This window comes from Abramis brama (genome assembly GCF_963993115.1).
Source record: "Abramis brama genome assembly, chromosome: 21".
NCBI classification, from domain to species: Eukaryota; Metazoa; Chordata; class Actinopteri; order Cypriniformes; family Leuciscidae; genus Abramis; species Abramis brama.
This window is the reverse complement of record NC_139983.1, coordinates 30,711,636-30,726,318: the sequence shown is the minus strand read 5'-3', so window position 1 is coordinate 30,726,318 and position 14,683 is coordinate 30,711,636. Positions and strand designations below refer to the sequence as shown.

The 14,683-nt window shown below is 34.2% G+C and overlaps 1 protein-coding gene across 6 annotated transcripts; it reads right to left on the bottom strand.

The window, feature by feature from the left end:
• Nucleotides 1–583: 583 nt before the first annotated feature.
• Nucleotides 584–8,918, bottom strand: LOC311071853 (T cell receptor beta chain MC.7.G5). Of its 6 annotated transcripts, none has more exons than XM_084096419.1 (5): nt 8,837–8,918; nt 1,697–2,059; nt 1,556–1,573; nt 1,318–1,421; nt 584–1,001 (listed from the first exon to the last, which is right to left on the bottom strand). In XM_084096419.1, exons 1-5 carry the CDS (start codon nt 8,901–8,903, stop codon nt 984–986), a joined length of 570 nt encoding a protein of 189 aa, XP_083952545.1. In that variant the 5' UTR covers nt 8,904–8,918; the 3' UTR covers nt 584–983. The 6 variants fall into 6 exon arrangements, with proteins under 6 accessions (XP_083952545.1, XP_083952546.1, XP_083952549.1 ...); XM_084096420.1 differs by lacking the exon at nt 8,837–8,918 and adding an exon at nt 8,561–8,699; XM_084096423.1 differs by lacking the exon at nt 8,837–8,918 and adding an exon at nt 8,384–8,483.
• Between the last annotated feature and the right edge of the window lie 5,765 nt (nt 8,919–14,683).

The following is a 14,683-nucleotide window of genomic DNA, read 5'->3' as shown; positions in this document are numbered from 1 at the left end:
GATTGAGAAAAACCTTCATAAAGTGTTCGGGTGCAAGTCTGCAGCATTCATAAACTAAAAAAAAAATATAGATTTTAAATCCCATTTATTAAGTGGGAGTCTAAACTGGAAATAAATAATAATACAAATGTGCTATGTGCTTTTCATTACTTTGATTTTCATTCAGATGATTCTCCTTCTGATAATGAAGCTTAAAGAAGCTAGAACATGTTTCTTCAAGGTTGGAGTTGAAGTGGGATCACTAAAAGTTATGTATTGCTAATAACAATGTTCAACAGTATTCACTATAGAGGGCTTCTCATAGACCACACTGTAGGCTACAGAATATAAACAACAACTTATATCTTTGTTACCATACTTGATTCAAAGTAGTTGGGAGATCAATGTAGTAAGTCCTATAAAGGTTATTGACTACAGAGGGACTTTTCAGGGTATATACAATTTATTTGTGTTTCCTGGGAATCAAACCTATGACCTTGGCATTACTAGTGCCATCTACTCTACCAGTTTGGCTACAGCAAAACAATAAAATAAAAATGCAATGTGCCTATAAAATAAATGAGAATTTTCTTTGGGGATAATATCCATGCATCATAGATTTTATTTGTATTATGTATAGGCTATAATACAAATTAAAATAAAAACAAAATACATTAAATCTCAATGTGTAAAATAATGAATTATTTTTACTTCTGTTAAGTCTATTTTTCTAGTATAGTAGTATGCTATTGCTATCAAATTATTACTAAATAGCAAGGAACCAAGCAAAACAAAAAAAATATCAAAACAGTAACACAACTAGATTTTATGATTAATCTGATCTTAAGCAACTTCACTTGATAAATATTCAGAAAAGAGCCGAAAGAGAGAAATAAAAACTAGAGAGAATCTTCAGTCATATATACAGCATCTCTTCTCCTGGATGAAGTAAATGGAGAGAGTTTTCTTGGGTAACTTCATCAAACCAGACATGTTCAGTTCTTTCACTTTCTATGTGAACCCTGTAAAACAAATATCACATAAATATTAGGACATTCAGAGAAAAAAAAAATCTATCTATCTATCTATCTATCTATCTATCTATCTATCTATCTGTCTGTCTGTCTGTCTGTCTGTCTGTCTGTCTGTCTGTCTGTCTGTCTGTCTGTCTGTCTGTCTGTCTGTCTGTCTGTCTGTCTGTCTGTCTGTCTGTCTGTAGTAACAATTAGTAACAAATACACTTGTAACCAAACACAACAAGTTGCTTATGATGTTAACATCCTTCCAATTCTTATGTTTGAAATTATTAAAACTAATTGCAAGTTTAATCAGCCTTACCTTTCTCCACACAAACACAAAGATGACAATGCCATACAGTCCACTCTTAGCAATGACCACGCCATATGAGAGCTTACACCACTGTGATGAATTTACATAGTCCTCTGGAGATGAAGAGAACAAATTATAACATATTATATTTCTATATAGCATTACTGATCAACTTTTGACCTCTGACCCTAATTCCTAATATTCATCTCTTGCACAGTCATACAAATAGAAAATAGTATATCCTTACCTTGGGTAAAACCACCCCCTGCAATTAGATGATAAATAATTAGAAGACCCAAATATTAAAATACGTAAACATACTGTATTCACAGTCAGCAGTTTATTTTTCTTTTCTTTCTTTTTTTATCTATTTATCTCTATTGCATACCTCCAGTTCCAAAGACCTTTTCTTTATTGAAAATTGGCTCTGTTTCGGACCCATTGTAGAAGTTCAATTTGCAGCTGAATTCGTTTTTTTCGTTGTTCCATTCTTTTTTAGTGACTTTAAGTCTGCTGGATATGGAGAACATTTTTGTTACTTTGTCTTGTTTGGCAGAAGGGTCTGTCGCTACTCCATCTTTTCTTTCTACGCCTGCAACCATCCATGTTATACTGACATGGTCTGGGTAGAAGTTCTCGGCCACACACACAAGAGTGACCCTATCCTTCTGCTTCTTCTTCTTACAGAGCTCCTTGTCAGAGGGTTTTATAATTCTGACATTTATGTCACTTATGTCACTGAGCTCACGATCTGTAAAATAAAATTTAAGCATATAACAGTCAGAAATGCATAATTTATTCATATTTACATTAACAATTTTGAATGTGAAGAATTATTCAGTTTTATGAAGTTAACTTTATTATTATTATATTTAAGGTGTCCTTGTACAGTGTAATTATACGCTAAGTACAGAGTTATAATAATTAGCTACATGTACTTACTATAGGATTAGGTTTTGGTTTAGGGTTAGTTGCATGTAATTATTTACAATCTATAGTTATTATTATAGAAACTACATGTAACGTGTAACAAGGACATTGTAAAATAAAGTGGGTTACACTTTGTCTTAAGGTGTCATTGTTACAGTGTAATTATATATTTAAGTACTGAGTAATATTAAGCAACTACATGTACTTACCATAGGGTTAGGGTAGGATTAGGATTTGGTTGAGGGTTAGTTGCATGTAATTATGCATAATTTACTGTTATTATTATGGTACGTACATGTAACATATGTAACAAGGACACCATTAAAATAAAGTGTTACCGGGAAGTGTCAACAGTGTAATTATAAATGTAATTACAGAAATATAAGTACTGAAATTATGTACAGAAATAATAATTGCATGCAGGTTTTATAATAATATATGTAATGCAACCATGTATGTATAAGTGCATTGTATCAAATGATTAATTTAAATGATAGAACATACCGTTAAAGACACTTAATATAAAGTGGGAACCAAAATTCGGCAAGAACATTAAGTTTTAAAAAATTAAGCACTTTTTGTGGCTAATGTTACCATATTACACTCAACTCTGTGTATTGTACTGCAAGGAAGCTAGTAAATAATAAGGTTGCATTTCTACAGTTTATGTGCTCAATTGCTTCTTCAACAGGAAAACCACAGACAACTTTACATGAAACTGATGTATCTGCACTCGCCAGCTCACAGTTATATGCAGCTCATAGCTCATATCTTACTTGATAGAGAATACAGAATACCAACAGTAATGCAGGTTTATAAAAACACTGATTCATATAGTGCACAACAACAAGAGTTTCCATTGAACAGCTATGTGCAACACTCAGATCTAGAGAAACTATATACATCATCTATATATCCAGTTGTTGGCACTGGCTACTCTGACAATGCAAAGCACTTCACAATTATCCCAAACAAACTCAAAAAATGTACTTTCTTACCTAGAACAGTGAGTTTGGTCCCCTGGCCAAAGTATGCAGGTCTGTTGTTCACACTGCTCAACAGCTACAGTAAAACTCTTCCTATCACTTTAACCTGACTGCATTCTATGCATTTATATAACACTCAATAAAGATTTCAATACCATATGCAATAAATATATATCAAAACTTTTCAGAAAAACAACAAGCTTCCATATCACCAAATTAAACATTATGAAGGATTTGAGTTAGGCAAATAGCTTGTCTAAAGGCAATTTATTATCTAAAACTGTGATTCTGGTGCCTCAGACTCAGCACTGCTTTTAGCACAGAATATTCTCAGAAGAAGAACAGTGACGACTTTCAACTCTTATCCTAGAATTTCTAATTCATATCAACACTCCTCATTCACTAATTAAACTAATTATTTTTACCAAATATTTACCATTCACAGAACACACTTATAAACTGATGGCAAAATACCAAGAGACAAGCAAACAAAAATACATATTCTTACCTAAAACCGTGAGTTTGGTGCCTTTGCCAAAGTGTGCAGGGCTGTTATAGTTCACACTGATTCTAAGCTGCAGTTAAAACCTCAGCTATAGAGATCATGCAACATTGACACTTATCTAACTATATTCTTTTCTCCAGTTCTTCTAATTAACATCATCATTTTAGATATACTACTAAAGTTCTTAAAGATCAGAATGTTCAGTTTACTCACCTAGAACTGTAAGTTTTGTGCCAGTGCCAAAGTATGCAGGATTGGCATTGGTCACACTGATTTAATGCTACTGTTAAAACCTCAGCTATGGTGTAGATTATGTGAACATTGCCACTTATCCCACTATTTATTTATTTATTCTTAAAGATGAGTTAACTAGTCCAATTCTTCTAATTCACCATCATTTTAGATATCATGATCAAAACCCTTTTAAATAGCAAAATACCCAATTTACTCACCTAGAACTGTTAGTTTAGTGCCACTGCCAAAGTATGCAGGACTGAGATTGTTCACAATGATTCCAAGCTACAGTTAAAACCTCAGCTACTGTATAGAGATCATGTGTACATTGACACTTATCCCACTATATCTAACTTCATTTTTAAAGACTATAGCTGTTCCAGTTCTTCGGATGCATGTGAATACCAAAATTAGATATTCTATTAAAATATTAGATTATAAATATCACACATGATACTTAATTTACTCACCTAGAACTGTTAGTTTAGTGCCTTTGCCAAAGTATGCAGGGCTGCGATTGTTCACACTGATTCTAAGCTACAGTTAAAACTTCAACTTTAGTGCAGAGCATGTGAACATTGCCACTCATCCCAGTATCATCTAACTACATTTTTAAAGACTATTCCAGTTCTTCTCATTCATGAGGACACCACGATCCTAAATAACTTATTTGTATATCAGACGTTCTAGAAATCACACTTAATGCTCAAATTACTCACCTAAAACCGTAAGTTTAGTGCCACTGCCAAAGTATGCAGGATATCCAGAGTTCACACTGATTCTTTGCAACAGTTAAAACCTAAGCTACAGTTAGATAAACAGTGCTACTTATCCCACTATGTCTAACCTAATTTTAAAGACATAATTAGATTCTCAAGAACTGCCAGTTCATCCAATACCAATTCATCAATATGGCAATTTGTCAATGAAATAGCATAGAATGATGTTTCTTACCCAGTACAGTTAACTTTGTTCCATCGCCGAAATAAGCCTGACCAACACCAGTGTCACAGCACACATGTGCACTAACAAATTTACCCAAGACACCAAATGCTAAAGCCCTAGCACCTGTTTTTACTAAAACGCCCTGTGAATATCATTACAATATATACTATAGAACAGATACTTATAGCAATTTACCATATAGTCATTTATACATTTGAGACATTTAAAACAATGTCATTTTGAAAGCTCTCAAAAAATAACATCCTTTTAGACCTTAACACCACATAGGCTGGATATGTTCCTAAATATGCTTGTAAGTTCATAAAGAAAGATTAAGCAAATCACTCACCTAGGACTGTAAGTTTAGTACCTTCGCCAAAGTGTGCTTCACCCATGTTCACACTGATTCTATGCAACTGTTAATACCTCAGATAGTCAAAATCCTAAATTATGCTACTTATACCGCAATACATCTAACTCCATTTTAAAGAAGGATTATCTCAAGATTACTGAGAAGTATTCCAATTCAATTCATTCCAATTCAATATCATTTTAGATAACACATTACCTTCCATTTGACACAAGTCCATTGTGCTTTACTGTTTAGCATCGACATGTCAATGGCAATCAATGAAGTAAAATGAAATTTTTTTGAATATTCTTACCCAGAACAGTTAGCTTTGTTCCACTGCCGAAGTAAGCTTGATAACCACCAGTGTCACAGCACACATGTGCACTAACAAATTTACCCAGGACACCAAATGCTAAAGCCCTAGCACCTGTTTTTACTAAAATGCCCTGTGAATATCATTACATATACTATAGAACAGATACTTATAGCAATTTACCATATAGTCATTTATACATTCGAGACATATAAAACAAAAGCTCTCAAAAAATAACATCCTTTTAGACCTTAACACCACATAGTCTGGATTTGTTACTAAATATGCTTGTAAGTTCATAAAGAAAGATTAAGCAAATCACTCACCTAGGACTGTAAGTTTAGTACCTTCGCCAAAGTGTGCTTCACTACCCATGTTCACACTGATTCTATGCAACTGTTAATACCTCAGATAGTCAAAATCATAAATGATGCTACTTATACCGCAATACATCTAACTCCATTTTAAAGAAGGATTATCTCAAGATTACTGAGAAGTATTCCAATTCAATTAATTCCAATTTAATATCATTTTGGATAACACATTACCTTCCATTTGACACAAGTCCGTTGTGCTTTACTGTTTAGCATCGACATGTCAATGGCAATCAATGAAGTAGAATGAACATTTTTTGAATATTCTTACCCAGAACAGTTAGCTTTGTTCCACTGCCGAAGTAAGCTGGATAACTACCAGAGTCACAGCACTCATGTGCACTAACAAATTCACTCAGGGCGGCAAATGCAAGTTCAGTTTTAACTTAAATGTCTCATGCATGCAACTCAACTACATCAATCAAATTTACTTATATTACTTAGTGTGCTCATGTAAGTCATTTCATAAATATAATACACGAACAGCATAACTTAGGAGATTAATTGGATATCAAAGTCAGTAAATACCTAAACATCACATAGCTTAATTTCTGTAATATCTTGATAAGTTTATACATATCACACAGAATACTGAAATTACTCACCTAGGACTGTAAGTTTAGTGCCATTACCAAAGTATGCAGGATTGCCAGTGTTCACACTGATACTAAGCTACAGTTAAAACCTCAAGCTATCAAGACTTTGCCACTCGTATTATCCGAGATAATTATAAAAATAGATTTTTCTTACCTAACACAGTTAACTTTGTTCCTTTGCCAAAGTAAGCCTGAGAAGCACCAGAGTCACAGTGCACATGTGCACTAACAAATTTACTCAAGACGCCAAAGCAAATGCTTTGTCTATGTCATTCAAGCAATGTTATTTGGAAGATTCTACATAGTGTACCGAATAAATAACATTTCTTTAGGCCTGAACATCAAGATACTTGACTTACTCACCTAGAACTGTAAGTTTAGTGCCTTTTCCAAAGTATGCAGGGTCGGTGTATGATCACACTGATTCTATGCTACAGATGAAACCTCCTCAAGCTATTTCTTACATATTTACCTGTTTTTTTTGTTTTTTGTTTTTTTTTCAGTAATTGGAGAACACCAACACTTCTCAGAATGATATAACAATTGACAATCAAATGTCTATGCATACTTTCTAAAGCTAAAGAGTGTTCAGAAAATGCAACAAGCCTACTTTGTTTGTTGAGCTACAAGGCATTTCTAATATTTACAGTACAGCATTTTTGCAAATGTCAGCTTTTAGTTTTATGTCTTACCAAGAACTGTTAACTTTGTTCCATTGCCGAAGAAAGCTTGTGCACCTCCACCAGAGTCACAGCACACATGTGCAATAATAAAATTACTCAAGACTTTGTGGACTTAAGTCTAATCATTGAAGCTTCAGAAATGCTGCTTAGCCATTTTATCTACGCTGGGGAAGATGATTTTTACTAATTTTACCTATTTTACAAATGATAAAATTACACAATGTTTCTTGAAGCCTATGTCAAGGAGTCATCAGAGGCATTTTTTCTTAGTTTTCTTACAATGTTACAGCAAGCTATGCAAAATTAGGTCAAAATATTTCTTACCTAGTACTGTGAGTTTGGTGCCATAACCAAAGTATGCAGGGTTGTAGTTGTTCACACTGATTCTACGCTACAGATAAAACCTCCACTACTCTTAATACCATCATGCTGTCACTAATTCCACAATAAAGAGCAAATTAACAATGAAGAGTCGTGGGTCAGAAAGAACTTTCAAAATGCGTTAACTCTGATATATAGTAGAATTGACCAATGTCTCCATACAAATGTAATCTGCAATTTTGAATAGAAGCCTTACATTTGATTAAGCTCTATAATTTAAATAGTATGAGGTGTGTTTCTTACCCAGTACAGTTAACTTCGTTCCTTCACCAAAATAAGCCTGGCCAGTAGTAGACACAGCACACGTATGCACTAATAAAATGTCTAGGATATGTGCCAGGTCTGGACATTGATCAATAGACTTTTTTCCAAAAGAATTATCGTCAAACTTCAGTACCTAATAATACTAATCCAACAAATTCAGTCAAAAATGTCTCACCTGTTACTGTAAGTTTAGTTCCACTGCCAAAGTGTGCAGGACTGTACTGATTACACTGATGTCTAGCGACGGTAAAAAACTCCACTAAAGATTTTATAAATACATCCAACTGACACTGGCTTTAAGGAACGACTTAAACAATAGAACACGATCAATAAAAAATGATACAAACACTGGCTAACAATATTTCGCAAATCTTGGTCACAAACAAATTCAAGCAGTCATAAGACACAATGAAGACATTACATTGGCAACTATTTTTGATGTTTTGATACTTTTTGCACATTACACTTAGTATTTCTGGAAGATTTAAAGTTATAATCATTGTTTTTCTTACCTAAAACAGTGAGTTTGGTGCCGTTTCCAAAATATGCTGGCATGTTTGAGCACAGAGTATCAAGACCGTATCACTAACTTCTAACTTACGAAATCTTACTCTACTATATTATGCCATTCCCATTGGTAATTCTATGTGTCCAAGGCATTATTTGCATTGTCTTTTACATTTACTTACCTAGAACAGTCAATCTTGTCCCTTCTCCAAAGATAGCGGGTCTGGTATTAGAGCACAGCATGCAGGCTCACTAAAATTACTTTGACTGCATAACCCTCACATTTACTAAACTTATGTGGTTCTTTTTGAATGCATCGTGATATATTTGTGCTCTCTGTTTTCCTACATGACACATTTTATATTTCAATCATGTTAGTTTAAATTAGCAACTTATAAGACAGTTGCACAGCATATTTGTAAAAGTTTCCAATTGAAGCTGAGTAGTACTGTACTTACCAAGAACAGTTAATTTGGTGCCGCCACCGAAATAGGCTTGATAATTGGCACAGCATACGTATGTCATGTCAAAAACAGTCTCAATACTTCAATCACACTGTATTTTACACAAATTGTCAGCATAGTCTTACCTGACAATCATCAGCAACTTATATATAACTGTCTAATATTCCCATGTAGGCCTACATATTAGCATAATTAAAAGTGTTTCTTACCAACAACTGTTAATTTTGTTCCATCTCCAAAGTGAGCTTGATAAGCATTGCACAGTGAGATGGTATGCACAAATTTATGACACAAACTATGTTATGAATAATTAAAGCGTTCTTGGATGGGCCTCTTCCCTACTGCCGTCATAGTTAAGTCATTATAAATATATGAAAGGACAATATTAGTCTATTGAACACTGGTCAGTAAGAGCATTTAAACAATGAAATCAAGCAAACTTACCTAAAACAGTCAGTTTTGTTCCATTTCCAAAGTATGCTTGTGTGCCAGAGGCACATTGTAAACGAGTGCTCCGAAATTTGCATTAGAATCCCTCTATTTCCATGGTCATATAAAAGTCCATTAATTCCATAACAGATGTCTCCCAGAAGGCTGTTCAGTGTAAATGCTTGTAAATCTAAAATATATATTTCAGGAAAAATATCAAATTATCCAATCAAGTCCAACCTCAGGAACATGTACATGTATTTACCGCCAATAAAATGTGATCAATTTCATAAAAATGTGGGAATCACTCAAAATATTATTGCTCCTTCTGTCCTAGATATCTATTATATTTAATGTTGAAATTCAATAAAAATCTGTACAATGTGTGTATTCTCTGTCTCCATCTAATTGACTGTACATGGCGGGAGGTTTTTGTACAGCGGCTCTATGGGATTGTATCACCGTGGCCCCCTGTCCCCACGGTGCTAAAACATTATACAAAAACAAAATATTCTCTTGCTCTCTTTCCCCCCACTCTCCCCCCGTCCCCCATTTTATCTTTATTTCTCATCATTCTCTTGCACATGTTCTTTTTTTATGTCTATCTGTATAAAGTCTATGTTGCTATTTCTGTGATTACTGAGAATTTGGGCAGGTGCAGATTCCTCCACCTAAAAATGTCTCAATGACAGTTTGCCGACCCCTCCCACATCCTCATGTAACAATCATCAGAGTGTGGGAACAATACAAGAACTGGATCTGTTTAATGATTTGAGTCTGTAACACTTTACAATAACATTGTAAGAAGTGGTAACCTGCTACTCATGCCTTAAAGAGCTATTTTTTACTTTATTCAACTTGTTTGCACATATTAAGTTAGGTTGATATTAAAAAATATTTTTTTACTTGAGTTAAACTTTACTTTAGTTACTTTTTTTTTCTAATTGTTTAACATTAGTTGGCTAAATTAGTTACAGTAACATGAACTAAAAATGTAAATTTTATCAATCTTAAGCTTAGATGATGTTAATCTCAACTTTCATTACTAAACTTTTCCTGAACTAACATGAAATAAAAACTAACTCTTGCATTTTTATACAAAGGGAGGGAGGGAGGGAGGGAGGGGAGGGAAGGAGGGATGGATGGAGGGATGAAGGGAGGAAGGGATGGACGGACGGACGGACAGACGGAGGGAGGGAGGGAGGGAGGGATGATGGATGGATGGAGGGAGGGAGGGAGGGAGGGAGGGAGAGAGGGATGGATGGATGGATGGAGGGAGGGAGGGAAGGGAGAAGGGAGGAAAGGAGGGATGGATGGAGGGAGGAAGGGATGGATGGATAGATGGAGGGAGGGATGGATGGATGGATGGATGGATGGATGGATGGAGGGAGGGAGGGAGGGAGGGAGGGAGGGATGGATGGATGGATGGATAGATAGATAGATAGATAGATAGATAGATAGATAGATAGATAGATAGATAGATAGATAGATAGATAGATAGATAGATAGATAGATAGATAGATAGATAGATAGATAGATAGATAGATAGATACTGTGACAAATGTATTTCTCATTGTTAGTTCATGCTATTTAATGCATTAAATAAAGTTAACTAGTGGGACCTTATTGTAAAGTGTTACTGATTATGCTTTATTATTCAAACAATATTTTACAGTGTCTTTGATACACGTTACATGTGCTAACTATACTAATAATAGTAAATTATGCATAATTACATGCAACTAAACCTAAACCAATCCCAAAACCCTAACCCTATAGTAAGTAAGTAGCTTACAAGTTGTTAGTTAATATTACTCAGTACTTAAATGTATTATTAATTACACTGAAACAAGGACATGGAATAGCCAAGAAAAATATTTGATAAAAACTAAATAAATAAATCATCTAGTTATGTACTTATGGAAATCGGAATAAAATTCACCTCTAATTCAACTAATGATCAACATTCAATATTCAGATAGATTTTTGCCCTTTCAAAAAAAAAAAAAACATTAATCAAAATTGTTATATGCATAAAAACATCTGTATTGTTTAAATGAATGACTGCAATAAAATAACTGTTGCCTGTATCTATAAAAGCTGAAGAAATGCAGCAGGCCTAATGCAATTCTATATTATGCACTAGAAAACATTTATATTTTCTCAATATTGTGTAAATCCATGTAAGACAAAAAAAAATCTATGTAAAAGAAATGTGCAGAAAAGCATTTAATATTGCAGTTTATGGGGCTTCAGCATGTGCACTCTCTAAATAAAACAACTGTCATATGATAACAATGACCAGAGGAATATAGTTCTGTTAATAACTCTTTAATACCTGCTCGTTAATAATATTATTTTCAGTCATGGCGCAGTTTTAAAATATCTCAGTCTTTCGAAATATTACCTACAGCATCCTTTAAAAAAATACAAAAATTGTGTTTTATTGACTTTTTCTCTCAGTGGTAAGTAACAGAATTCTTACAGCTTAACATATAATATGATAAATAATGATTTCTTTATCCAATCTGGCAATATAAGAAACATACTAAACAAATGAGAAGCAAAGCAAGAGCAACATTTAAACATCTTTATTACTGATGATTACATAATCAGAGATTACAGTGGCAAATGTGGAAATACATAAAGATGATCACGTCATCTGCTGCTGTGAAATACAGTATAAAAACAGTCCTAAAGTTACTCATATCATCCTGCAGAGGTCAGCATATGATCTTTAATCCAGATGATGATTAATTCATATTAAACTGTGCTCCTCTTCTGAAAGTTTGTGTTAATGGAAGAATACTGCATGAAGAGCACACGGCTATATGGATTAAAAGACAAGAAATATTTAATGAATTATATTTGCATCTGTTTTGTATGGGTTATGAACACATGTGCAGATCCAGAGATAAGATTGCAAATGATTTATCTAATGATTTCCAAAGCCAAGCTGTTCAAGAGATCCCCTGTAGCCTAGTCAAGTCACCTTCATTTATATAGCGCTTTTAACAATATGGATTGTTTCAAAGCAGCTTTACAGTGATAATAGGAAATTACCGTAACAGATTGTTTAGGCTTTACAACAGCTCTAGGATAAAGTTATTGTCCAGCTAAAGTTAGTTTTGATTGACTGATTCACTTCCATTGCGAAGATCATCGTTATTAACTTAGGGGCCGCTAACAGAACACCATTCTAACGGGAAAACCCTTAACGCGCTCCAGCCGCCCATCCGCACATAACAGTGCCTGGTACGGTGTCTCGAGAACGCACTCCCTGAAATAGGTTTGAAGGTGCAAACGATTATCTGTTATCTCTGCGCAAACCTCAAAAACGCAAACCTGTGAAAACACAGACGTCGCGCACATGCGCATTACGTGTTTAGTCTATAGGTATGCGCGTTTGAATATATATGTGCGCAGGCGTGTAGTCCTTCTTTACAAATCATCCCTCAATAAACTACTTGTCTGGCCTTAAAAATGTATAATACAGAATTTTTTTGTTGCGTCTGCGTAGCCACACGAACCGGAATTATCCCGACAACATTTTATCTGTACAGAGGTAAAGGGAAGGAGGCCTTCACAGGGGAGGGACTGGTTGACACTTCAGGACTGCGTTGTCGTCGTGTCCAGGCGCAGGTCCTTCATCAGATCTGGATACGGCCTGGATCCGGCGGACTGCGGTAAACCTCGGGATAAACAGAGAGACTAATATTAGCGTAGACGCCATCCTTTCTTATGATGTAACAAGAACATCAGGATTTATGGGGAGTGTTCCTGGTTCCGGCTGACCTAAACTATGCAGCCAAACATTGAATTATAGAAGTCTATAATGTGTTATGTGTATGCTAGGCCAAAGAGATGTGTTTTCAGTCTAGATTTGAACTGACAGGGTGTGTCTGTAGCCAAGGACATTTTATCAATGAAATAGCAAAAAAAAAAAAAAAATCTAAAATATATTAATTTGAAAAAAGAAAAGAAAAAACATTGAAAAGTCTGTAAATATAATTGTGAACCCAAATAGATACCATCTAATTATATGAAGTCACTGTGAATCTGAACAGCTTTCCGAGAGAATGAAAATTTAGTCCATGGATAAGCACTGGGATTTTTTTATTGTTTGTCTGTCTGTGTATTAGGCTGTAGTGACAGGGAATTTTTTTGTTGTATTTCTGATGTTTCTATTTCTGCAGGTTACATTTTTTTGCTCAAGTAGATGGCACCAAATCACTGTCTTTTTGAGCAATTAATTCATTTGAATCATTACTTATATTACATTACATTACTTATATATATATATAAATAAAAACACAGATTAATTCTGTTTACCGAAGCATTGAGCAACTCATACATTGCTGTATTTTTCTTGTACATGTCATATACTTATGTTTCCAACAGCAAAGAGGGGGGAAAAATAGTATTATTTTAATAGTATTTTAATGTTTTGTATTTTAATTACTTTCCAAAAGAGGAAAACAGAGAGATAAATTATAGCAGCCATGATATAAAGATGTCATCAAGTTTCAATTTAATGTCAAATGTTATAAATGTAATTTTTTACAATAAAACAATACAAATATTTTTAACAATAGATTAAAGATAGGTAGGCTAGGCCTACACTATGTAAATTTTTGTTTAAAATTAACAAAATTTAAATAATGAATACATCATCAAATCCTCTTCCAAAACGTGTTCATGTCTTACCCCGATTTACTATGGTAAGCTTATAGTATTTATATTTTAGACCTGACGGGATGATTTTCGCGGGAAATTGCGCACACACGTCACTCGCCCCTGGTTGCTTCGTCATATCCGTAAACAATGAAAAGTTGCTCAAGGCTTGTATGGTGTTCGATAGTTGTCACAACGAGCGAGCGAGAAAGCTTGACATGGAGCAACTAAATCATGCATGAACCTCCGAGGAATCACCCGTTTTAAACAACAGAGAAAACGACCAGAGAACAGGACAGAGCTCTTAATAAAACGAGGATCAACATTAGCTTGGCTTTATGCGAGAACTGAGGGATTTGAAATGTTGTAAAAGCGATGCGGAGATGACGATGTTTTTATAACTCAACGGGTGAGTAAGGTATTTTATTAAACAGATAAATTGCCATATGTAGCTCTCTAACAGAGTTCATTGTAAAGCGTCTATTGTACAGGTTCGTTTCATTATGGTTGTAGCGCTGTGCTGGAATTTATTAGCAAGAAGGAAGTGTGTTTATAGGTGTAGCAACAGTAATGTGTTCAGTTAGTCAGCTGAGATCCTTTCCATCTAAACTGGTTATATCTCTTAGTAGTGAATGTTTTATTTAATGTTTGTATAAATAATATATATATATATATATATATATATATATATATATATATATATATATATACTTTTTTTTTATCTTATTTTTTTTTTTT

Excerpts from the sequence above, each read along its gene's own strand:
- LOC311071853 (XM_084096419.1), bottom strand. The coding sequence starts at position 8,903 with ATGACATACGTATGCTGTGCCAATTATCAAGCCTATTTCGGTGGCGGC. Across the intron at positions 2,060-8,836 it reads CACCAAATTAACTGTTCTTG|ATCGTGAGCTCAGTGACATA; the intron begins GTAAGTACAGTA and ends TTTATTTTACAG.